The sequence below is a fragment of the Halichoeres trimaculatus genome, unplaced genomic scaffold (genome assembly GCF_033239565.1).
Source record: "Halichoeres trimaculatus isolate MK-OKI-2021-1 unplaced genomic scaffold, fHalTri1.1 fHalTri1_scaffold_1, whole genome shotgun sequence".
In the NCBI taxonomy this organism is placed as follows: domain Eukaryota; kingdom Metazoa; phylum Chordata; class Actinopteri; order Labriformes; family Labridae; genus Halichoeres; species Halichoeres trimaculatus.
Window position 1 is genome coordinate 27022840 of NW_027437179.1, and position 27194 is coordinate 27050033.

General features: G+C 39.3%; 1 protein-coding gene across 1 annotated transcript in view; it reads right to left on the reverse strand.

Moving 5' to 3' along the window:
- ca16b (carbonic anhydrase XVI b) overlaps positions 1-16693 on the reverse strand; it is a 128560-nt gene extending 111867 nt beyond the window's left edge. The window contains exon 1 of the mRNA XM_074666971.1: positions 15884-16693. Coding sequence (XP_074523072.1) covers positions 15884-15968 — 85 coding nt within the window. The 5' untranslated portion in view covers positions 15969-16693. The remainder of the gene's footprint in view (positions 1-15883) is intronic.
- Positions 16694-27194: the final 10501 nt, after the last annotated feature.

Sequence of the window (27194 nt, forward strand, 5' to 3'; positions counted from 1 at the left end):
AAAGCCTGCTCGCAGCATTTAATTCCCCGACATTACAGCGACACACAGATGATCGTCTCGAGAGCTGCGAGGCTGCTGAAGCAGGCTGCCTGCTCACTCCCACCTGTCTCACTCTGGCTGCTAAGTGTGGGGACAGATGATCTCCAGAATCCCAGAGTGATTAGTGGTTACCTGGGGATGGGTCTCCTCGGCTGCCGCGATAAACACTCACTGAGTTGCAGGGTTTGGATTAGTGGTGACAATAACATACAGCAGCTGTCACACCTTCAGTTCGCGCTGGAGTATGACCGATAAGCAGACACGTGGGGTTTGTTCGACAGCGTGGTTAAAATTGCCCAGGGATCAACTGGAGGGTGGTTTTTAAACAAATTCAACTGTTGGCTGTGTTGTTGTCTACAAATCATTTTACACTCCAAGAACTGTGTTTTATTGTTGAGGAGCCCTGAAACTATGTCCGTGTGAAACATTGAAATGTCAAAAGGGCAAGGCTGTGGTATTCAAACCCCTTGCTAATTGGGCTTTCACAACCAGGAGGGTTTGAATGTTTATGTTGAAGAGCAGAACATTTGCATCTCCCAGAGGAGGCTGTGTCAGCCAGATCGATAGGGTAGACTCTTAACTTCTGCCCTGCCTCCAAAAACTGTCCAACTCAGCACATCTTCACCCTTGGAATCCTCTGAAACGAACTCCAACCAACTTCACACGCGAGCTGCTTCTGTCGTTTTTACAACACCACAGACTCCTTTAAAGCAGCCCCATGTAAGCTTTCAGGTACAATAGACTATAAAAAGCACCTGGAAGAGGCCTGACAGCACCTGAGATGCTTTGCAGTCTTTTTAGTAACATGGTTTAATACCAATGACCCCCTTCCTTTGTTGTTCTCTTGGAAAAGAGAAAGCTCCCGGAGAGACGGTGGAAGTGTGTGAGCGAGAAACAAACAGAACATCAGTCTCAGTTTAAACCCAGAGGAAAGGAGCCTGAGGGCTGATCTCTCAGGGTGTTAACTCAGGGAGAGGGAGAAATGTATTCGACATGGAATTAATGAAATGGCTTTTAGCAGTGGAGTGGAAAAATGAATATCAACTCAGTGTGCCAAACAGTATGATTACAACCACTCTTCTTTATTTTCCACTTCTGTCATACAGATAAATGACCCTGAATTTATTATTCCATTATCCAGTGTGATATGTGCAGAATTAAAGTACAGTTCTGTGCTGTAATGAATTCTGAGTGCAGAGTCCAAATAAACATACCAAAGTAAAAAAGTGATACAACAAAAATTTGAAAGAAGCTCAGCCTTAGTTTGACTACCGAACCAATCCTCCTGCTCATGATCGATTTGCTCTACAGTTGGGTCCATCAACAGTCACGACAGGTTTCTCTCTTGGGTATGGTTGGGCGAGTTAAAGAGTATTTGGGCAGGCTCTGCAGAAGAGGGACTGTGAAGGCATTTACTTATACAACCAAGATGGTATCCCTCGCCACTTTAGTTACAAACATAAATATATAAAAAATCCAAAACAAAGATGAGAACAGTAGCTATAGCCATAGCTACCCAAATGTGGTCCAATTTTTCCCTGCCTTTTGTAAACTGAGGATGCAGAAATGGAGGGACGATACTGAATTTTGTTTGTTTAGTGCTTTAGCTACACTTCCTGCCGCTGTGTATCCTTGTGCTCTGTCCTTGGTCAGAGCATGTAAAACGCTAACTCTCCTCATTTATAGATCAGCAAAACAGACATTTGTTAGTTACTTTAAGCATTTTAAGTCAAAAGTTTCAGAGCATCCTAGTTTTTCTTCTTTTTTTTATAATTGAAAAGCATGCAGTTTGATGTCTCATAACACTCTAAAATTATGCTTCCTCCTCCATGTTCACAGTTGAGATCACACACTAAGGAATAATCCTTTCACCTTTTTGATGGTGTACAAAATTCTTGGGTCATGAACCAGATTTCAAATCAATAATCCTCAGTCTTCCTGCTCCCTGCCTTCAGTAGTCCCTTGGTGGTGTTTAATGGCCCAGGCAAGCATCTTTTTCTTATTCTAGCATCTTGGCAATGGCTTTCTCTCTTTCTGCAGTTCAACCTGTCAACCTGCATCTCAAAGTCTTCTCTTTACAGCTGAAACTGAGACTGTTAACTATGACCTCTTTTAATCTGTGCATGAAGCTGCTCACTCCCAGAAACTTCTCTCTTGATTCCGTTTTGGCTTTGGGTTTGCCAGACCTCTTCCTGTCAGAGATTCTGTGTCTTTTGACACTGAAGAAAACTACTCACTGACACTTTGAATTTCTTTGACATTTCTCTTTTCGGAAAGACCCTTTTCTTGAAATTTCATGATGGTCTGTCACTCTTTCATAATTAAAAGCCATTCCCTCGTCATTCAAGAATGCTTACAAGGGCACAGTACCACGGTGTGTTTTCTACAGAGATGGTTGGAAGTAAGCAAGAAAACTTGGGACACCTGAAGGAAGTGCACACCAACTTTCAAGGCTTGATCAATCTCAGTTACTGCAGAACAGCTCTAAAATGTTAAAGGGACTCTTTTTTTTTGCATTATTATAAAAAACTACCTTAATTTTTTAGTTTAATATTTCTTAACCTCTGTTAGTTCACCACTCACTTCTGTACCATTTCAAGCTATTTATCGGACTAAAACTGCTTGAAGTTCAGTAAAAAAGTGGAGAACCCTCTGACTTGCGGTTATATGGTTGTCCATTGCAAATTAGACCTTAAAAGAAGGATCTACAAGAGTCTCCTGAAGAAACTGAATGTCAACTTTTACAGGATTAATCCTGTTCAATGGTCACTTCTGGGCCTCTATACATGTGAGTCAGTGTCTGTGTCTGTGTCAGCCTCAACCCCCTCCTCAGTCACTATGCTGATGTTTTGGTTTTATTGGGACGTTTCTGGGCGGAGAGTAAGCGTTGTTACATCAGCCAATCTCAGAGCCTAGTGCACAAATGACTTTGCGTGTTGATGATAGTGAGTGGAAGCTAATTAGTAGTAGGGATGCACGATATTATCGGCATAATATTGGGATAGGCTGATAAAAGCTTAAAAACACGTTTATCGGTATTGGCAGATACTAAAATTTCTGCCGATATGCACAGCCGATAAGGTGCTATTCAGTTAGGATTATTATTATTTTCCATCTGAAAAATAAACTCCTTAAATAAAATGTAGCACTTCATTTATTTGCACTGCAGAGCTCTGTGTCTGTCACCAGGTTGTTACAGTAGCTCTAAAATAATCAAATGCAACTTGATTATGTTTAAAAATGCATTGTACATTTAAAGTTCATGTGATCTAAAGAAATTATTTTTCTGTATTTCAGAACTGAATGTCTTGAGTTTGAAAAAATAATACATTTCTTATTTATGGTAAAATCAAATGTTTTTTGTCTTGTTTTATGTGTGTTTCTTAAACAAATAAGACCGTCACAATAAGAGTAACATATAAATTCCAGTACAGTATAGACTTAGCTTTCTTTACAGTGAAAAAAAGAAACAAACTTGTGATTATCGTATCGGTATTGGTATCGGTATCAGTATCGGTATCGGTATCGGCCAAAAGGGGTTTCGATATATCAGCATATCGGATATCGTCAAAAATCCAATATCGTGCATCCCTTATTAGTAGCACCAAGGAAGAAAGACACAATCATAAAACATCAGTCTCGTGTCTTTTTAAGAGTAAAAAATCTCTCATAAATTGTAATTTCTCATCAAATGACTTGAAAATTAGTCACCTCCTTTGAAATAGGAACACGTGCTTGCTTTATGAATTTTCATCCAAACATTTTCCAAGTAATTGTCTGTTCTTAAATGGCTACATATACTTTCAGTAACAAGTCTTAACTTGACTTGCCTGACTCTCTCCCACTCAATCTGTAAAATCAGTGTTACCCTGACCTAAAAAGGTAAACGAAACAGCAGGGAAATTATGTCATCTTATTTCTCAATGCAGATTTAAACCTCAGAACACTTTCAAAAGCATATGGCTGAAAAGAAAAGACACAGTTAAAGCCTCCACTTGCATAACACAACACCCCTTGGGTGTTTCTTTTATGCAGAATGTGAAAAACACAACAGCCAATGCCAAAGATCCAAGGACTGGCAGGTCTGCATGGCACAGTCTCAATTTCAGTTAAGCATATTGTAGCTGTTCTAGTCGCACAAAGCACTTGTCTGTCCTGACAGTGATAACTGCTCTACACAGTGACTTCTACTGTCGAGTTTCAAGAGCTGAGTAATGACTGCATTATATAAAGACTGTGGTGACTGGAGTTTGAACTCAAAGTGACCTAAATGCATAGTAACAACAGAGCACCATCACTTCCAGAAGCTCCGACACAGATTTTAGGCTTTTTTTATATCTGCTCAAAATAACAAAGACTATATAATTTATGCAAAGGTTAAAAATCCATTCATCACGTGCAACTTGACTCTCATTATCAGGCTTATTTTGCATTCTGCACTGCATCTTCAGCTTGATAAAACATGCATGGCCTAATCCTATATCACCGGCTTTTGTCGCCATAACTCACAACACAGAAAATTAGCCTTGTGGATGAGTACAGCCTAGTTTGGAATTTGTTTCCCCTTGCCTCTGATAAAATCAATCCTAACTGTAAAGAAAGACACAATGAGCACATAGCAAGAACACGCTCTGTCATTTCACAGCAGCACAATATGGGAAGAAAGCCTGGAGCGTTCATTGTTTGATCGTCCACAGGGCAGCACTGACTGACAGTTCTGCCGACACTGTATCACATCGAGGGGAGATTGTTTCAGGGGGAAAGAGGACGCAGTGACTGACTGAAGGACACAGAACATTTATTGATATGGCCAAGTCCTTGAGTGCAGCACTATATGTCCTTCAGTGCCAGAGCTGTATTGCCTGGACATTAATCACTAATGTCATGAAGCACAGGAAATAAGTCCACTAGTTTCCCGCAGCAGCATTCGTCTACCCTTGTTTTAACCAGCCTGCCTGAACCCACTTTGCGTGTGTCTAACTGAGTGTGTTTTGGGTTGGGATGTTGTGAGGACTGATGAAATGATTCGGAGTGAAGTGGCTGTGAGTCACTCTAAATGATTAAAAAGCTGCTGTGACCAGCTTGGAGTATCTTGGCTGAAGCAGGGAATGAACTCGACCGTACATGCAGAGTAATGAAGTGATGACTGATTGCCTTGATTAACATAAGTTATACAAATAAACACTTGAAAACCAATTAATGTCATATTACTATAATTATCCTATAAAGTAAAGCATTGTTCTCATAAAGCAGAGACAGAAATATTTCACTTGTCTCTTTTGACCTGTATCTGAAATGTCCAATGCTTGTTCCTGTTCAGCTGTCAGTCGTGGGTGTTCTTTGAACAACGGAGGAAGTGCGTCATCCTAATTTTAGCAGGTTATATATAAATTTACTCCATCACTGGGGCTTATTTTTCATCTTTTATTCCAAAAGCTACTTAAATGTGCTCAACTTACCACCTATCATGTGGGAAGCAGAGCCATGTGTTTCCTTTTCACACACGCACACACACACACACGGTAGCAGCTCACGAAAACTGCTTGTCACCCAAAGATTACAGCTTGGGTTTTGGAATGTTTAAACCACGATGCCGTGATCACAACAGGTGAATCTTGTGATGACAAGTTGGCTGTTAATTATTCAATGCATGGAAGCAATCCAAAAGAGAGTCATATCATTCTGGCTCCTTCCAAACCTTGCAAAAAAATGTATTTTACATGAGACATCAAAGTGGGTTGGCGCCTAAGTCAAGAATCTGCAAACTTTTGATGCACTTCTTTAAATTTTAAGTGTGACGCTGAATTCCTGCCATATTGTGCAAAAATAAATACCCCTGCCTCAACAAAGCTTGGTCGTATTCTATTAGCACTATCAGCTGTTAGTGTCTGTAAGTGGTGCTGTGTTAGTTCTTCAAAGTAGTTCAATCTTTTAGCAGACAGTTAACATAACTCACCCATGTTGATCTAAAACAAGTCAGTACTTGATATATATAAATATTGGCATACACAAAGCAGAGACAGCGTAACAGATGGGCCCAATGGACCCAGGCCCACTCATTTTTCAATAGGCCCACCCTACACTTTTCTTGGTCTTTCTCTGTTAGTTAGTTAGCTTTGTTTTGTTTTTAAATTTGAATGGTGATCTCTGAACTTGGGTAATTCAAGGACCGCCCTCAACTAAAATCTTGGCTCTGTCCATAAAACAAAAAGAAAAGTATTATCATGTTTGGAAGTTTTAGAAGATGTCCTCAAATCAAATTCCTCCTTTAAGATACATTTCTAAGTAGATCTGCGAGTCCCTGGTCTGTTTAGTTTGTAAAAATCTGCAATAATAATATACCTGATAAGTGACCTCAAAGATTTCATTTGCTGGTTCTTCTGGTGGCCTGCCAGGTAAATAGCATGATCAAGTTAAAGCCATGTGTAATTAGGACAGACCAGTTCCATAAGCAAAGGGGGCAACAGGGGCTTAATCATTTTTTATTGGGAATTATTATCAGTGATACAAGCAAAGCAGCTCAGCAAAGCCTGTTAGAGTTTACACATTGACTAGAAATTAGACCATGCTGTGACGAAGCGGAAATGATCTGGTGGAATTTTGGACTTAAGTTTACTTTTGATGCTTTGGCCTACTTCTGCTATTTTTTATGGTCAGCACTTTTTCCTACAATTTTGTAGCACATTTAGAAAGCAGCTTCCAGATGTGCTACAGCCTCAGTCTAGCAAGAGTACTGAATTATAATCATTCTAAGAAACTAATGCCTATTCAAATAATCAAAAATCAGACTCATCCCTAATTCCAATCATTGCCTAGAAGTTCATTTAAGCAATGAAGTCATAGCCTCTCTAACCTGGTTTAGTCTAAATACTCTTGCTGCTTGCCCTGCAAACACTCCAGCGGCATGTACGGTCATTGATGCTTGCTCTGTTCTGTACCCATTGAGGTCTGCTGCTGCTCTGTCTGCCTTGGCTTTTTATGTATGCATACAAAAGTGAGGGAAGATGTGCTCTCCCCACCTCAGGGTTTGGCAGTCCACTGAGGCACATGGACAGGGCACTTCCAGATTAGAGTCACAATGCCAAATATATATGAACTGCATAAATTGTGACCTAAAATGTTTTGATAAGAGTGCACTGGACTGCTACTACCTTTTTTGAATATTTAGGCCACACGTAAATGTATATATTCCTAAACGCACATTTTTCTGTCCAAATGGGCCTCACAACCACACGAACACGGCGATTTCACCCACATAAATGGAGATTTTTAAAAAGGGATAAAAAAGTGATGAAATAAAAAAATATCTGGTTGAGTGGATCCGTGTAGCGGTGTTAAATGGAGCTGGTGTTGACGCGATGACGTCAAGTGCCTAGCAACAAGTCACTGAAGCAACAGTTAATATCCTGCGTTTGACTGCGCATGCTCATAACATTCTTCTTCTATGGTTTTCACATTTTGCTTACCTGCCACTTATCGGCCAGGCATAGCATTGCAGGCTTGAGGCGATCGTTTTCAGTTTGGCCTCTTCGTATGGACAGAGACATTACAGTGATGTGGACGGAGATTTTTTTTTAAACAAGGACAAAGATATCCGATCCTAAAAATATCCATATGCGTGTGGTTCAGCCCTTAATTTATGATAATGTTTTTTCGTCAGTGATGTGATGTGTCTACATTTAGAAATACTTTTTAATGTCTACAACAATCAAAAAAGCTGGTCTCCAGTGGGCTTCTTCGAGTTGAAAAACTATTCATTACATACAAACAGAGAAAGGATGCATGCTGTAGCACAGTTTTTATAACAAGCACAGAACAGGCACAGCATTCCTGTTTCTTTATTGATCATATGTAAACTGAAAAGCGTCTGTGCCACACTTTAAAGCCAAAGCATTAATACACATATTGGATACGTGGCTGAAAGAGAGCATAGAGCTAAAAAAAACAGAGACCTGTAACATAATTGAAAAAGACGAAGAGGATGTGTCAGAGCTACATGGCACAACTGGAAATCAATGTATCCTTATTTAGTAGACTTGAAAGGCTGACTCCAGCCTTGATCTCACTTTTCAGTTTGCCACTGTGTATATGTCCTAAAATCAGAAAGATAATAGCTATTGATTATCTTGTAATTGAATTAAAACAACACACCACTGAAGAGCAAGCAGGTCAGGATAACTGGCACTAAACAAATATAACTCGAAGGATTTTATCAAACTGTGGCATCAGGCTTTAAAATCTCTTGGGTGTTCTGAGTGGCATGCTTCCCAAGAATAAATTGTCTTTAAATTTAAAGTTAAGTTTGCTTCACTTAAGATCAAAAGCTTCTCCCAAAGACTCCCAGACTACTCCCAGAGTAGCTCTCTGTCTTACTTCATCCTCATCTACCGGCGCAGGTGCAGAGAGTTGATCCGATGCAAGATCCAACTGTTAATGGATGGAGCATCTTTGATGGAAATGTAAGGTCTGGGTCAAGTAATGTTTTCTGTATAAATCATCTCATTAAGCTGTATGTTTTCCTCCACTTCTCCTCTGCCATAGTTTATCTTGTCCTTTCAACAAACTTTTTACTGCTTTGTGAAAAAAGGAAAAGAACAGTCTGATCTGACTCTTTCTTCTCAACCAATGGGAAATGGTGTTTGCATGTTTTTATTTTTCACCCTTTTGGTGATTATGTAGTCTTGATTTTGATCTAAGATGTTTTGCACGTCATACAATGCTAGATTCCAACCACTGGTGACTAAAAATGATCATAGGCATATTACTTGAAAATAAGAAAATTAACATGATAGCATTTTTGGATTGTCAAACTTCTGTTTTTTGGAGTTTTAGTGGATAATCTGACTCACAAAGTGGTCCACGAAGTAAAGAGGATTTGCTTCTTGATAATGCTGCAGTCAGCCAAAGAAGAAGACAAAAAAAGAAACAAGTCACCTAGTTTGATGGTACAACGTTAAAAGTCTTCAAAGTTTTACTCACATCTTTTGACACACTTTTCTTCCAAAAGACTACAAAAAAGCAAAGCACTTTGATTTTTTATGCAGTAACTGTCGGCATACTGCACTTTCATCATTTCCTCTAAATTCTTTAAATAATGAAAACATACACAGTGCTTCTTAATTTGATGCCTTCCAACTTGAAAAGACTTTTTGGTGTCAAGGCACAAAGCAACGTTACATCAAGCATCAAAGAAGGGCAGGAACAACTTTATGAAGAGATTCACATGCAGCCAAACATTAACCCAAAAAAATGGCCCAGAATAAAAATATGAAAAGGATTTGAGAAGGGTGTTTGATGACTCACACAGTCTGAGAGTAACACAAGGTTGTAAATGTTTATTTCGACTAACACAAGCTTCAGGTGGGAAATGACCCATTTATCAAACAGTGTTTCCCATCAGTACGCGTCATTTCTAAACCTGAAAATCTCTTCTTTAGAAGCAATTACCTCAAGTATGAAAGATGTTAGTGTTTGTGAAAGCCTTCCTGGCCTTGTGATGACACTTTGAACTGTGCTTTTGGGTATATTTTTTCATTTTTCGCAATAACTCTTATTGAAAATTATGTTGCAGCCATATATTATTAAAAGACATACTGCAAGGTAATAAGGGGCAACTGATTTCACAGGCTTTTTTTCTGGCACATGAAATTCATTTCCTTGGTTGATCAACTTAAAAAGTCCTCGTGTTTTTATTCCTACCACACCAGCGGACACAGCTTAACCACCACATTGCATCGCTACCAATGCTCTTAATCATCTCCAGAACCAGACTCTCATCTCTCCATCATAACAGCTCAAACCAAACTGCACCAAACTGTATTGTTGTTTTAAAGTTTATCCAATCTAATTAGACAGATAGATAAGCCATTAAGCTAAGGATGAGCCCCACCAGCAAAAGGATAAACAGCGAATTATCTGCACATGAGTGAAAAGTGATTACAGTTGCAGCGTTTCCCCGTTGGACCGTTTAGTAGGTGGCACAGGCAGCTGGTGGAGAGACGGCAGATAACAGTGTGCTCAGCTCATCCGTGATGGAGAAGCGCAGCATATGTTACTGATGCTATTTTTACAAGCAGGAGAAAGTAACTTTTGAAATCTCCTGTCAGTGCCGCACATATTGAACCAATTATCCAGAGAAGGTATGGAGGAGGACCTTGATGATAATGATGCTGTTGCCAACATCAGTGCTGTCCAGGCAGCTGGCTTCCTGCTGGCACAGCAGTGCACCAGGACCTCATTAACAACATTAATAACGTGTTTGCTCACTAATGTCCCATTTACACAGCCAGCCATGGTGTTAGATTAAAACAAAGACCACTGAAAATGTCAATACTGTTGTGCAAAGGATGTATTGTACTCCTCATTTCAGTTCTACAAATACCTTTAATGACTGTGTCATTGTCTATCTCATTAAACACATTTTTTATACAAGAGAAATTAACTGGATCGTCAAAGAGATGTACAAAATGGACAGACTAACGTCGCCACTAATCTCTGTACAGACAAATGTACTAATTACTGGAGGATATAGACCAGTCATTTCAATACAGTGTCTCCTTGACTTAAAGGATAAGTTCAGTTATACAGCTTTTACATTGTTTATAGAATGAAGTAGAACAAAATGCTCACCAAGAAGGCTTTCCTGATTCGAGCAGTGCTTTGGGAGATATTTAGATCCAAAATCGTGCAGCAGACATCCGTATAATGGGATCCATCGGAGCATAGACAGCATCGCTCCTAAAACTGCATTAATCTTCCAAAAACTCGTGTTTTTCACCAATATTCCATCATGGTCCGCTCTGGGTTAGTCCTCTGCTGCAGTCTGTGTCACTCCAGACAGCGCTGTGTGGCTGTACTGACCTCTGAACTGACGAAGACTTTGTTTACATTTGTCCCTCAAAGAAAGGAGTCAGCTCTCCAACGAGTACTGCGCATGCGGACCATGATGGAATATTGGTGAAAATCACAAGTTTTTGGACGATTAATGCAGTTTTAGGAGCAGCGCTGTCTATGCTCTGATGGATCCCATCATACGGATGTCCGCTGCACGATTTTGGATCTAAATATCTCCCGAAGCACCGCTTGGATCAGGAACGCCTTCTGGGTGAGTATTTTGTTCTGCTTCATTCTATTAACAATGTAAAAGCTGTATAAACCAAACTTACCCTTTAACGACATGTAACTCATAACTATTTTCAGCTACATCTCGATAAATTAGAATATTGCAGAAGGTCTGTTTATTCAAAAAATGAACTCGTAAATTTCATTGATGAAACGTACAGTTCAGTATCTCATAAAATTTGTGAAAAAGTTCAGGATCTTAGACTAATTTTCACACTCTCTCATCAGCTGATCAACTGGAAACGCCTAATCAAGTAAAACCCATTCAAGAACTTGGAGGAACTTCACAAAGGGTGGACATAGGCAGCAGTTAGTGCATCAAAAGCCAAGATGCACAGGCATATGAGGGATATTTTATAGCACTTAATGCTTAAGGAGATACTGTTTTCCTTTTCCGCAATATCTGGCACCTGCCCACACTACCAAAAGCAGGTTAAATGACCATAATATTACTGTTTCTGATTGGTCAGTAAACTCACCAAACCTGTACCCCAGAGAGGATCTACTGTGTATTGTCAAGAGGAAGACTGGAGACTTCAGACTCAGTCGCACAGACGAGCTGAAGACCGCTCTCGTGCAACCTGGGCCTCCACAACACCTGAGCAGAGCCCCAGGCTGAACACCTCAATGCCACATTCACTGCACTGCTGTATTTTAGAGGTCGACCGATATGGGTTTTTTGGGGGCCGATGCCGATGCCGATGCTTTCCAAATTTGGGCAGCCGATGCCCATATGCATAGCTGATTTTTCCAATTTGATATTCAGGCCGATTGTTAAATAAATTTATATTTATCCCATTTTTGTGAAACGCAGCAATTTCTGAGCAACTAAAAGAAATCTGTTACATCAAGTCGTGTCCAGTCCTCTGAACATTTATTCAGCTTTCAAAACAATGAAATATTTTGTCTAAGTAAACACACAATGTAACAAGCGGTAGTAACGTTCACACTCTTCTTAAAATGTCAAAAAAGAAATGTAAACTTATTAATATAATTTGAACAAAAGTATGTAATGTATCCAAGTGGTTCCACAAGTTTGAGGTACTCATCTTTTTTGTGCCTGATCAAAAATTGCGTCATTTTATACAACGGATCAAAAATCGGCTTTTTAAAAAAAATTACGGCCGATGGCCGATAGAGACAAATGTCCAAATATCGGCCCGATATATCGGCCAGCCAATATATCGGTCTACCTCTACTGTATTTCATGCAAAAGAGCCCTAAACACAGGTTGATTACATATAAATAAATACACTTTTCAGAGGGGTAAAAAATTCTGTACCAAAATCCTTTTATTATTGGACTAAATTCAATTTTTTTTATGTACTGAATTTGCTACAGCCTTCACAATTAGAAGAATTCACTTTTTCTTAAGTGTGGGAAAAGAGACTACAGAGTTTTGAGGTTAATGTGTCAACATCTTTCTAAACTACAGCTTCCACCAAATTTTACCCCACATGATCTTCCTTCTGAATTCTTTATCTCAAAATTATAATGGCCACCAATAATTCTAGAGAAAAAAAAAATCCAAATTGACATGTAGGTCAGCTGCTGGCCAATGATACATTATGCATTTGTTTTCTGATCCTGCTACATCCATGCCTCTGAATTTCGTGTGCACTGACACAATGACCCCCCTCTGCCCTTTCAAATCTTTTATGTTAACTTAAGCTTCAGTTTTAGATTTTAATATTAAGATTGAGGTCATCTGCCCGAAAAAAAGAAACAGTAGATGAACATGATTGCGTGACAGTGCACAAGTTAAATTGGATTTATCCACCACTCGGCTGGCTGGTGTGCTAGTCAGCCTGGATTTCCTCTCTTCTGCATGTCAAGAGGTCTGCAAAGACGTGCCATGTGAGAAAACTCTGCTCTGTCAGAGGCTCAGAGACTGCCGGTCAATAAAGCTGCAAAGTAAGGACGTGGAAGCACAGAAACTGGGGGATTTTGGGGCTGAGGGGGTGACTCAGAGAGGAACCATTCTCCTCTGTTACATCACGGTTTATGAGGAGTAATTAGTGCCACATCGTCAAAGCACCTGATGTACTTGGGTTACAGTGCAGTGTCTCCAGATGTTACAATGTGAAGGTTAAGTTTAGAAATTAGTTAGTCAAGGATGAAGTAGTTTTTTACTGTACGTATCTTTAATAATTATGAATGTGGGACATTTGGCGTGAGTTTTGTGTTTTCATGAACTGGTGTCTCATCATCATAGTGTTTGTCAGTATGGTGAAACTTCCTTATTTTTTTCATTACTTTTTATTCTAAAAGATCAATCAAATATTCAAGTGTGACTGAAAAAGTGGCAAGATTCAGACAGGATTAAATATGACAAATAGAATCTCCACTAGGGGGCAGTGTTTATACAGCGTGAGCCTAAGCATCCACTTGGATGCGCAATGAATCTCCATGAACAAGTGCTCTACCGTCAAAAACAGCAAGTTTTCTCCAGGACAATACCTCTACATGAAATACCACCATGAACGACTACAGCTGCAGAGCTACAAAGCAGAAACTAATGGCGAACTCACAGACTTTTGAAAAACCTATAAGCAATAGATGCTACAAGAGAGGACAGACTTCAGACTCCCCCAAGCTCCTCAGTGACAAACACACGGACCTCTCCAACAAGTACAAACACAACAGGTTGGTAAATTAGCTGGCAGGCTAGCCAAAGATTGGTAGGATATTCAGAAGGTGGTTAATTTGTTTTGTGTATAATTAATACTATCAACATGTTACTATCAAACGTGATATACATCTTAAGTAATAGGATAAGTCTATTAAAACATGCATTTCCATCAACACAAATGTACTGAGTTGTAGTTATTTATAGGTTTTGTGTTCTGCCAAATGTTTCAGTAGCACTGAACAAATTTGCCACTTCTACTATTGCTCTCTACCGTCAGAGGATGCAGCCAGTAAACAATGCTCACTTACACATGAGTTTTAGATACACAAAATTGACTACTTAAAACTGATTCACACTCATTTATTTTGTGTGTATTTGGTGCTAATTCACAAGTTCTTGTACAACTCTTCACTCAAGGGCGGTGAGCAAGTGCTCTCCACTAGTGCCAGCAAAAAATAAAAATTAAAAAGTGTTAAGAGTTAGGAGAAATCTCAAACCAGACTTATCTGTGACTAGTGATCTGACTTGCATCAGACACGCTGGGCAAGAATGTGTGATAAAAAGAGAGATACAACCCGGTTGTAAGCTGAAACACTGTGTGACTCTGTGTGATAATGGATCTATCGCCATTCCTGAAACTACTATATTCTATTAAGCTCTGCCACTGCCTCGCTTAAAACCAGTATTTAAAACCTCTATTTACGGTGACACAAGAAAACGCAGAATTGGGTTACTACCTGGTCATCTATGACCCTTTAATGGCACACATATGGATTCAAGCATGCTGGATGAAATGCACGGTGAAGAAAGAATTCCAGGTCTGCTCAGATTCTATCATATCAAGTTACGGAAAACTCAAAGGCTCCTGCTTTCCAGCATTAAACTCCCCTTAGAGAGTCAAACCCAGGGGACTAAATGCTGAAATGCATTTAATTAAAGCGGTTTTCAGATCAAGTGATGAGGCTGTGATACTGTACATATTTCAGGTATAAAATATAAAGTGCCTCAGAGTTCTTTTATGAACTCAATGATGCATCTTTGTGCAAAAATCACCAAAACATGAAGACGTTGCAGAGCAAGGAAGACACCTATTTGTTAATTCATTTTTACATTCTTTTGATATTCTATGAAAGTCAGCTCTCCAGAAGAACATAATCTAAGAGGTGACACATTTTGATTTCACAGTCTTAAATATTGTTTCTTTGTAGAGCTATGCACCTGTCTCAATTCAAGCCTATGAAAATATTTTGGACAATGCAGATTTATAACTTCGGTAAGTGGCCTATTCATCAACCACATTAGCCTTGGTGTTCACCAGTGTCCAGAATGAAATGTAGCCCATTTCAACAAAATCTCACACACTATAATCTGAGTAGCAGCTTGGGCATTAATCGCCTGTCATACTCTGCGAATCCATCTACGAACCAACAGCGCTGACTATCGTCCTCATCCTCGTTTCTACCTACGCACATGACAGGCAGCAGACACATAAATTATAGGTCCACATAAACCAAGACCATAACTATTGTAAGCCTATAATAAAACTTAAGACACCTTATAAACGCCACAACAAGAACAGAGTTGCCTAGTCGGCAAAGAGTGTTTATCCCCCCTGGAGGAAAAAAAAAACTACATTACATTACAGCAACTCCATGATGAATGTACTCAGTGCCTACAGTAACGTTAGTGGCTACATTTCATGATATTGATGAATTCTTGCAACAATGACCACCGTGTCCTGTGGATAACCGCTGCTGCAGCTAACATGTGAAAACGTTAGGGTCAGGTAGAGTTGCAGGACTAGGAAAAGAGCCTAAAAAATCGTCCTGGTATCAAAGCAGGGAATAGTTTGCGCTATAGCCTCGCTGCTTAATCAATAACATGCACATAAATCACGGGCTAAACGTCTCAGTAGTTGAAGTCGACTCGGCCCCTATACCGTTAAGTGGAACAGAGGCTTAATGTTACCTCGAAAAATAACAGTTAATGTCGACGATAAAACTCGTCCTACATTGAACCAGATACATTTAACACTGAGTACTTAACGTTGGGCTATTAAAATGATAGCTAACCCATGTTGGAAGTACTTACCGGGATGACAGTCTTTGTGTTTGGGCAAGGTTAAAAACATTAAGGATAAAATCCACCAGTAACTCGGTTCCCGTATTGTCCGCATGTTAGACTACTCATCAAGAGTAACAAGAAGGCAACGGGTGACAAAGTTTTTGAGTCTTTTTCTCTTCTTTAAAAAATCACATACACACGAGCCAATCTGAAAACCAAGTTGGCACCGCAGCCACGAAGGCAGAGAGCATCAAAGTAAAAGCGGTTTGCGGGTTTGTTAGGCAACAGACAGTCTCTGCTTTTTCAAAAAGAGAGATTTATTCGCCCCCAGACCGAGCAGGGGCTCTTTCCAGCTTCGAGGAAAAGCACGTTACGCACACTACAGCCGTGCAAAAACAGTTGAGGATCTGTTGGACTCCGCCGTGCCTGTAGCGGGCTTCCAGATAGCGACATTCCCGAAGTGTGCAGGGGTCAATCGGCGATCAATCGTAGCCTTTAACTAGAGGGAGAAAAGTGGTCGAGTATTATTGATTACACGTGGTCATTGTAAAGTGATTATCCGCGGTGGCAGCGTGACGAAGGGCAATGCACAATGCGAAGAAAAGTGGTCCCATTCTTCCATCCAGGAAGTAGACTAGCGGTCAGGCATGCACGGATCTCTAGCTACTGGTCCCATCCTACCGGACAAGCTGCGCGTGAGAGGGAGCCAGCAGCGCGGGGCGGGAGAAGTAGCGGAGGGAGGGGAGGCGGTTCCTGGATTTGCTGAATGCAAAATAACTCGGAACGGACCCAGGGGCTGCTTTCTGTTTGTGAGTCTCTCCGTACGGTGCTATGGATAAGCGAAGACTCCAGAAATCAGTGGCTTATATCAAATCGTGAATTCACCACTGACCAGACTGGATTCTATCGCCTCGTTTTTAAATGTTGCATCAAACATGTTGCATCAAACATGATGAAACACTGTTGGAATATTATCTAGCTGCAAGGTTCTTTCAAAGTAAAATCACAGTGTATTGAAGCCTGCTCCACACAGAGTAAAGATAAAATAGTCCCCTGGTTCAGACCCCCTTCCTGTCATTGCAGTGTTTTGTTGCTTCCTCTCAGGCCCCATTATTAAAATGACCCTCCTGTGGCCACAGAGAAATGTCTCTTTGCCTCCTGCTGGCAGAACTGTGAATGGAATACTTTAGCGGTAATCATCAGCAGGGATATCATCATGTACAAGTGTGTTACTGATTGGAGAATTATGCATCCACCAGTGACACTCCCTTAGGTAAATGTGGAGTCAGTGGTGTTCTCGCAGAACTATCCAGCTGGACATTTAATTTGAGGAATCTGATTAAATTTCTCATTTAATTACCCAGTTCTCTGCAGGGCCATTGAAGACAGTCACAAGGGCCCTTTGCTTTTAATGTGGGCCATCTGCTTCCTCTCCAAAATGCCTACCTTTTCAAAGCCCCCTCAGCCTCATGGGCATCCTCACACTGTCCTCCTGGCTACACTACCTCCACGTGCGCTATGCAAAATATTTAACTGTGGGTGATAATAACTTCATACCTAACTGTATTCTGACAGATAAATTGAAATTAACCAGAGCAGAAGTTTTTCATACTTTTTCCTGTCAGATGACTTGGTGTCCCTTTGATTTATTATGCAGACCCCAACATTTCTGGAACTGATCTATGTTAATTCTGAGAGGTCACTGAAGCAAAATAAATAAATATTATTATTTATACATTCTTCTTCTTCTTCTTCTTCTTCTTCTTCTTCTTCTTCTTCTTCTTCTTCTTCTCCTCCTCCTGTCATTTTAGATAGAACTCAGGCAAAGAAGACTTTTTGGGAGATATTTTGATGACAACAAAAACCCTGCGCTATCTTTTTAAATGTCTCAACTCAAACTTTATTCATAAAGCACATTTTAAACAACTAAAATTGACTGAAGTGTTGCCTAATGTAAGCTTTTGTGTTTTCTCGATAGTTCATGTCAGTTAGTGAAAAAAAGTTTGGGTTTACACCAAACTAGTAGCATGGGGATGTCACTTTGGGTTCTTTTAATGAGAACTTGCTGCAATTTAGTCGATCCTTAAAACAATGGTCTATGAATCAGAGTGGAAATTGAGATGAGTGACTCAATTTGTGTCCTGTGTCCCTGATTATTCATTTATTTATCATCTTTTTTTAAAATCACCACATAATTTAAAGAGGGTGTGTTGTGTTTTCATTTTTTTCAACATGGGTATAAAGTAAAGCACCAAGCTGTATATCACGTTCAGCTGAAACTAGGGCACCAGAAGAAAAGCCTTTAAAAAGGGGTACTATACCCCCTCTTAAGGTTAATGTGGCTGAATTAGCTTCTATCTCAAGGAATAAACAGTTTAAGGTTGATGCTCTCACAAAAATAAATTATTTAAAGATAAGACCTTAGATGGATAACTCTTTTGTATGACTTTCCAGTTCATTAGTTTACTGAGAACTTAAATGGATAACTCTTTGTATGACTTTCCAGTTTATTTGTTTACTAAAAGATGAATCGACATAAGTCTAATCATCAATGAGATGAGTCCATTATATTAGAATGTGTGATTAAAATAATCATGTGCAGCTGTATTATTGAGTTCCTTTCTACTACTATTCCAGCAATTACCTTTTCATGTCAGTGACTGTAAACCTCCCAAAACTGAAAAACAAATGCACAAACAGCGATCAATATACACTTAAGTGGAAGGCCTTCTGAAATTAAAAGGCCATTGTAACATTTGTGGTCATAATTAAAGCTGTAAGCCTGAAGGCTCTTCAAAGCTGACGCTGTGATGTATTCTGTCTTTTGTCAAACATTGCCTTGCAGCTGTTATGAAATCAACCATGACATGATCCAGGCTTACAGCTTTAACAAAAAGGATTTGAGCATTACACAGTGATATATTTAGTTAAAATATTTCTAATAAATAGCATACTAAAATCATGCCTCACAGCAGATTAGTGCTACAACTTGACATGAGAACATTAAGAATAAAAATGCAAACAAGAAGTTCCCCATCAGACAAATGCTTGTTCTTGTAGACTAATGTTGCATCTCAGCGCCCATCCAAACTTAATTTTCTCCTGAACATTGACTCATTAACTGCATGCAGTGCATCTAAAACATGCAAAATAAGGGAAAGTGTAATTATTCCAGCATTCAAGGCATACAAACCTGGATTTAAATAGAAACTGCAGCCAAGGGAAACAGCATGATTTTGTGAAAGTTGCGAGTTTTAACAGTTTGTACTTTTCCTGTCTCTCCACAGTTTTAAGCACAAAAACAATTGCAGTCAGTTAAATGACTTTTACAAAAGCCTTTAAAAAATAAAAGAACTCCTAAAAATTTCTCATCTTCTCTTGGTACCTTTTCCTTTCCACAGTTTCCCATGGTTGTACGAGGCACCCTTAATGTGTGTTGTGACATTTGACATTCTAATCTCCTTTACCCTTTGGGGCCCTGAGGCATCCTCACACGTTCTCCAACACTTTAAATGCGCCTTGGATTAAAAAAGAAAAGAAAAGCAGAGATATCCATGATTCATGCAAGTCCAACCATGACACCAGCATTGTCCCTCGGGCTTCTCCTTCCTCTTTGCCCTTAAGTGGTTTGAGAATCACACTTGTATTTTTTTCAAACACATTTCACATGTTGACAGTTGGTACATAATGTAAGACTATGAGCATCAATTATGTACTGCAATTCAGGCAATGACCATATATAATTTATTTGATTCTCAGTCTCTTTCATAATTGAAGCAAAAGCTATTTTTACCGTTATCACTCTCCCTAAATAGTTTTGTCTTTTGTTGGTCCACCCTCTTGTCTTCACAATCGTGTGTCACCATGTTTTTGCCCTGAATCTGTACTGCTGCTGGAGTGAGTGTGAGTCAGAACAAGGCAGCCTGTCAAAGAGTAACCAACAGTCTAAGAGGTGATCAAATGTAAGCCCTGGCAAGGTGATAACAGTTTTTGGCTTCCTTAACCAAAAATTAAAATAAAAAATAAAAAAGGAAGGGAAAGAAAAATGTGTTGAGATAGACTCTTATCTTTTTTATTTTATTTAATTTAACTTTTTCATTACATTTTAGGCCATTGTTACATATTGGGTTGGCGTTACTTTTGGGTTCGTTGTTACAACTCTAAAGACAAACTGAGGGGACATGGATATGAATAGGAATATGCAAAATGATAGTATCCATTATATAGCTACAGGCTTTTATCTCAAAAATAAAAGAACTAATCACAGTTGGTTGAAGCACCATGGGATTTTTCCTTCTGACTAAGGCCTTGTTGACTAGATAATATGAAAAACAGAAAAGTTCATCCGAACTTTTCTTGATTTATATAAATAAATAAATCTGGGTGCTGAAATGATGTAGTCATTGCTCAAGGGTCTTCAAACCAGTTCATATTAGCTTTGGGGGGACAGTCTTTGAACGCAGCTCTAAGAAGTGTAAGATAAGTTTTTTTTTCTTTTTTTCTGGGGAACCAGAGGGTCAGTAAAAAGCACAATACCTCCTCTTTAAGTTATCTGCCTCTTTTTCTTTTGATCTTGAAAAGTATCAGTGCCATCCACCACACAACAGGGCAACAAAGGAGTGTTGCCTTTTTGCCTGTCACCTTGCAGGGTATATTTTACAAACTCAGTGTGTCAGACCTGTGTTGATGTTGTCATCCTCTTACTCCCATATGACTAGCTGAAGTATGCAAGAGCTTGCTGTTTGGAAGTTCAAAATCATCAAACATTGTAGCAGGAGCAAGCCAAAACCTCCTTGGAACCAAAACCATGTTGGACTTGACACCTATTAAAACATTTGCCACATCATGGAGCTAAAATATGCCCTATTGTGCAGGTTAAATCCTGTATAAGGAAAGAACAGGACAACCCTCTTACTTTTAAAACTTAAGTAACTAGTCTCTTCCCACAATGTTGTTAAATGGAGAGGGTGGCACAGTGGTGCAATAGCTAACACGCGGCAACATTCAAATGGGATGAGTAGTAAAGATAATGGATGAAGGGTTATATGCTATAAGAAGAGGTGATGCATCTCATGAGTAAAATGCCTCTCCACAAACCGTTTTAAAACAATTTGAAAACATCCTTATATTTTTTATAGCATAGTGAAGTTAAATGTAGGATCTGCAGGATTTTCCTAAAAAATAAAATAAAATGTCAACTTTTACAAGAATAATCCTGCTCAATCGTCACTTCTGAGCCTCTATACATGTGTGCCATGAGTGTTTACCCTGTTGAGACTTGGCTGTGTCGGGACGTGCCTGGGCGGAGCGCAGTGGTTCCCTCAGCCAATCACAGCGCGTTCAGTGCAAGTGACTTTGCATGATGATTATAGCGAGTGGAAGCGCTTTCCAGAGAAGCAACGACAGTGGAGGTCGCATGTATGGAAGAAAAACGCTACCAAAGTGAAACCACACGCCCAAAAAAGCTTAAAGCAAGAGTGAAGCTTGGCTTGACTTTCATTCACTTTAGGGTACTTGGAGAGAAGTACGGAACGAAGAGCGACAGAGTTGGCTTTCTACTGACCAGGTATGTGTACCCGTAATTAGCTTGTGCTAACATGCAGAGTCAGGTGCACGGCTCTCGAGTCTCAAAGCTCCAAAACTTTCTTCCTCCACTTGCGTCGTTCATTTGCGTCTAGTCCCTCCCACCATTGATACATGGGAGAAACGCAAGAAAACGGAGAGAGGAATCGAAAAGATTCGTTTTTTTTTTAGAGCAATGGGACATCCTCTCCTCTAGGGCGTCACTTGAAGCAAGTGTGCCAGCGATGACGGCATCAGCCGATCACCTCTGGATCATGTATCAGTCAGCTCTAACAGCTGCTTGTGTGTCTGCACATGTGCGCTGTAATAACTCTTTTAAAACATAAACAGTAACAGGACTTTGTCTGTTCCTTTAACCTGTTTAACAAACACGTTCACATGAAGAAAATCTGCTTTCTGTTTGTTCCGTGTTCTTTAGAAGCACAGAGATCACTTTACAGGTAAAATGCGTCATTTTAAGACTGTTTATTAATTGTTTAGCCTTTATTTAGAGCGCATCTGATTGTGGACTCTGAAACTTATTCACTTAATTAAACTAATTTAGTTTGTCTCAGGAAGATATTATCTGTTAGGTTTTAGTTTTCAGGATTACTCCTTGGTTATATTGATTTGATAAGGGTTGTGTTCTGTATTTCATGATTTAAATTCACAACAAACCCTTTTTAATCCCAGATTTATGATCCGTTTTTGAATGATCCCCAGTGCTTGTTTTCAGCTCCGTCTTTTCTCTCTCATTAAATTCTGTTGTGTTTGTGAAGTTTAATGTAGAGGTCTGAGCTGCTTCAGCGTCCAATCAGAAAGTGATATTCCATAAGGGGGCGTGTCAGTCAGTGAAGAGACTTCGCAAAGCTAGCTCTCCTGTTTTTTCGATTATAGTTCCTCCGATCAGTCTCCTCCCTCCTCCAAGTACAATTATCGCTTTGGGACAGCCTTTAAAATGGCAATTCACAATCTATGCAATGCGATGCAACCGGTGGTTGCTGGGCTTGTGAGGGTGTGAAAGTAGTCACCATGGGAGGCTGCGGATGTAAGCTGCTGCTGGCACTGAGCCAAGGAGGAGGAGCCTAGTTTGAATGTTGTGTTTACGCATAAGAAACGAAAATTCTTGCAGACCCTACCTTAAAACATTTAATAAGTTGGTGCTCCATTTTTGTCAGACATCGGGTTGCAAACCATTCAGATCTGCTCTTATTAACATCTCGCACAGCAGCCAAACTTTTGTGGAATTGGGGTTGTATTTTGGTCAAAGTAATTTACCTGTCCTATTGTAATGTCTTGATTTGAAAACGACTGCACACATGATGCATTTAAGGCTGATAAACAGGATTGAACTCATCATGGAAACAGAAAGCTGTTGAGGCAGCAGGAAGCCAAATATTTGGATGTTGCAAAGTTGGATTTCAAATTTGTAGCAGCCGGCTGAAGCATGGATTTTTAATGTGCTTATAACCTCTCCTGGAGATTTAGGATTTTAGTTAATTTTTTCCAACTTAGCACAAAGTCGCCCCCTGAGAACAACAGATGGTAACATCTGCAGTCCCTGTAGAGGACAAGGACTCGGCTCCTACAATCCATATTGATTATTGTGTGTATTCTATTTGTCTGGTCCCCTCAGTGTGAACACTTTCCCTGTTCAAATAAATAACAGTAGATTTTTTGCTCCGTGTTGACTGCAAAGCTCTGTTTCCTCTTTTAATAAAGCATTATCAGATCATACAGCCACATATATGCAAATGACTTCATTCATCAAAGTTAAACCGAGCACTCACATTCAGTGAGGCTTAACCATGATGTAATATGTTGCTCCAGCTGACCTAATTATGGAGAATGGAGAATAATTTGCTGCTATGTGGAGATAATGAGAGAAACATGGAAAGTTTCAGATTTGGCCGGCCAGTGTTGGATGAAAGAGGATATGAAAAAAGAGAAAAAGAGAGTTATGACTTGGATGATTTGAGGCTGTAGTAGTTACTATTTGAAGCCAGTAGAGGGTGTCTGCAAAATTCATGTTGCCATTAATCACTGTAGTTATTCAAACCACCTAGGACCATCAGTGACGCCCGTGTAGAATATAATAGATTCATTTGTCACAGAAGGCTGACGAATCCCGGCAAAGAAATTGGATGGATGATTTAATAGAGGAGAAATCCAGAACATAAAGTCAGAAAATCAGTGTGTTTAACATGGTATATTGAAGCAATGATAATTTACTCCTTGACAGTTTATTATGGCCATGCAGTGTGGCTGTCTTCACCTCTAAGACCTTGACAAAGAAAAACATCAGCTATGTGTTCAGTGTAAGAGCGTACAAAATGTACAAAACTACTTCTACAACGTGACTCCGAGCGGTGAGACTCCAAGTTATTACTTTTTTGTGTGTTCTTAACACATAGCAACTGTTGTTCCGCACATGGCAACAGCTGTCTTCTGGAAAATCACCCCACACCTTCCTTCCTAAGAAAAGCCCACAGTTTTGTAAAACATTTTATATATATATATATCTAAACAGATGAGTTTCACAAGGATGAGCAAAGATCAGGGATTCATTTTCATAGCACTTCCAGCAACTTGAGCTAATTAGCACGTCACATCTGGGATTGTAGAAAGTTATCACCATTTATCAAATGATACCAAACTGCTGAAGAAGAAACTAGAGAGGGTATAACACAATATACATAATGAATAGCTTTTGCACTTGCATATTCATTTCAGGAATCACCCTCCAGTAAAGTAATTCACACATTTTCATGCATATGTGGGGTGCATGGAATGAAGTAGCTATAAGCGTTCCATCATTGTGCATTCTTCTAAGTGATGCCTGTAACACTAAAACGCTCTGACAGCTGCAACTTGGTCATCCACCACAATCAACACGATTCCGTGTCTCCTCATTACTTTCTGGTGCTGTGGGACTTCCACTGTTTCTAAAAAAGACATAAGTTGGCTCTCAGTTAAACATGAGGGGGCTTCCATGTCCTTGTTCAGATTGAAAAGAGCAATGACAATCCCCAAACTCCCAACATGTCCGAAGTCATTAAAATTAACATACCTCTGACTTTCGTCAATAATTCAGAAGCTCCCTCCTGGCACTTGCTGGCATCTTTTTAGGCACGGAGTGAGTGTAGAGCTGGCAGATGTTTGGGCACATACACACGCATGCAGGGTGCTACGAAATAAGCTGTCTGAGTAATGCAGTCTGATAAGCAAAATCATCTTGTCAGCATCATGGTGGAGCTGCATCCCTTATGTAGCACTGCACATACATAACATGACAGGAACAAGATTTCCTATATAGGTATTTCAGTTCACAGATGTAGTTAAGTGGTGGTAAACAACCATGCACAGTAAGTGTAAGCGTCCCCAGGGCTTTTATCTTTACTTTCCATTGTGTCCTTTGGTCTGCTCAAAGCAGTTTTTGAACATTAGGTGTCTCAGGGTCTTTCACAGCAAAGTGGAGGCTCTGAGTCTGATGCAGGGTTGTTGAGACAAGTGCTGTTTTCTTACTTTCATTTGGATTTTAATGTTTCACTCTGAGTCACTTCTGTAGTGAATTGGATGTTAAAGAGGGAGTGATGTACTTTTTTTCAGGCTTTATACTGTTCCTAAATTGGTATCACAGATTAACTTTACATAGTTTGACGTTGAGGAGTTTTAAAAACCTCTTGCTTACTTACCATCTTTTTAAGGCTCTCTGCTGCACAAGACTCTTTCCCTTTGATCAGTGGTCTGCAACCTGCCGCTTTAGAGCCCCATGCGGCTCTTTGACTCCTTTGCAGTGGCTCATTATAGCTTTAAAAAATATTATTAAAATAACAGATGTTTTGAAATTTTTCTTATAGATGATATTAATGATAACTACACAGCCACTAAGTAAAATCATAAAAGAGCGTTTTTAAATAAAAATGCATCGCCTCTTGAAATAAAGCTTTTAATTTTTGCAATTTTTTGGGTTTTTTTTTTATTTCAACCTTATGACATTTTTGCAAATTAAGAAAAAAAAATCCATATTTTTTGAAGATCTAGCAAATTTTTGAATTCTTTTTAAAAATCTTCCTTTTTTGCAAATTTTATAGTTTTTCAATTTTTTGGAAGTTTAGCAAAATTTTGAAATTGCATTATTTAATTTTTTTTTTTCAAATTTACAACATTTCAGCAAATTTTTTGAAATATCAAATTTTTGCACATTTTCTAATTCCTTTTTTATTTTGCAAATTTTTGTAGTTTTTATTTTTTACAATTTTCAACTTATTGAAACTTCAAAAATTTCTCAAATTTGTATGATGATCTATGACATTACAACTTTTTTTTTCTTAAATTTGCAAATTTATTAAAAATAAAATACTAAGAAATCACAAAACACACACAAAAACTTCTCATTTAGATAACTATTCATGAGATTATACACTTTTTTGTCTTAATTTGAAGATAAAGTAGATTTTGTGGCTCCTGAGTGACTTTTATCCAGGTGAGCTAAGGCAAAATGGCTCTTTGGAAAGTAAAGGTTGCAGACCCCTGCCTTTGATTGACCAATCTGTCAGGAGTAGAGCTATGGGCAGACCTTGGTGTTTAAGGCCCCCCAGGATACTCAAAGCAATTATCTACAACTGTGCCGTTAATATAGTTTGAACTATTCAATTTCAGCTGAAACAGAGGGCAGTGTATGGGAAGCCAAAATATTAAGAGTCTTAAGGAACATCTCATAGGTTCAGTAAAACGCAACAAAACCCACCAACAATCAGCTGATTATGATTATGTCGCTTTACTGTAAAAAAAAATGGATGTCATCTCTCACAGCTTGAAGTGAGGTCGCCGCAAAAACTGCTCCCCCTGGTGACCAGCTGCAGTATAGGTGAAAAAAAAACTGTCTTCTTCATTTATTTTACTGGAAAATGAAAGATAGTTAGATACACTTTAAGAAACTTAAATGGACTTTAAGAAATAGATACACCTTTTAGAAATGTTTGTCATACCCATATGCAGTGGTGATATGAAGATGTTGGCCTGTATTGTGTTTAAGTCTTCGTTTTTTCTGACAAGTTTCTTTTTTCGTTATTAGACGTCAAAAACTGGGATTTAAGTCTCATTTCACAATGACTGACAGCTGCTTTTTTCGCGTAGTTTTTTTTGCGAAAAGAAATACTTTAGGACCAAGAGCTGTGAGGAGATTAGACTCTCGAAAGAGAGAAATACGATTTTTTTTTTACCCAGCTCCCCGCAGATTCTCTACTGCACAGACTCTGGCTGCAAATAGTGGCGCCTCAGAGTGGTATTTTGGCTTTGAAACTGTACGGTGGTAAAAGGCAGGGCCACACTGTCTATTAACCAGTGTGTGACTGATACATTCATGCAATGTTTCTCTCAAGTGCCTACTTCCTGTATCAAATGTTAGAGGGGGTCTGATTCGAATCAGCTTTCTTTGTCTCCTGTCCTTGCTTCTGAGAGCACGGTCACACCGGCCATCCATACCTTGCTGTACTCAGGCACGATTTCCTGAAGTGAATCCTTCAACACAGCCCGCTGAGATTGATTTCCAGAAGGGGGACAGAAGAAAGAGGAAGCGAAAGACTCAGACATGAAGAAATCCTTCTGGGAAACATCAGCTGCTAGTGTTACACACCTGAAAAACAGTAATGCATTGTGGGTTGTGTTGATGCAAAGATTTGGAAAGGAAACCAAAAAAGCAGAAGTAATGGCTCTGAGCCTAACAATGTTTTGAGGACTACTTTATTTGTGGAGGATGTTTTTTTTTTTTTTT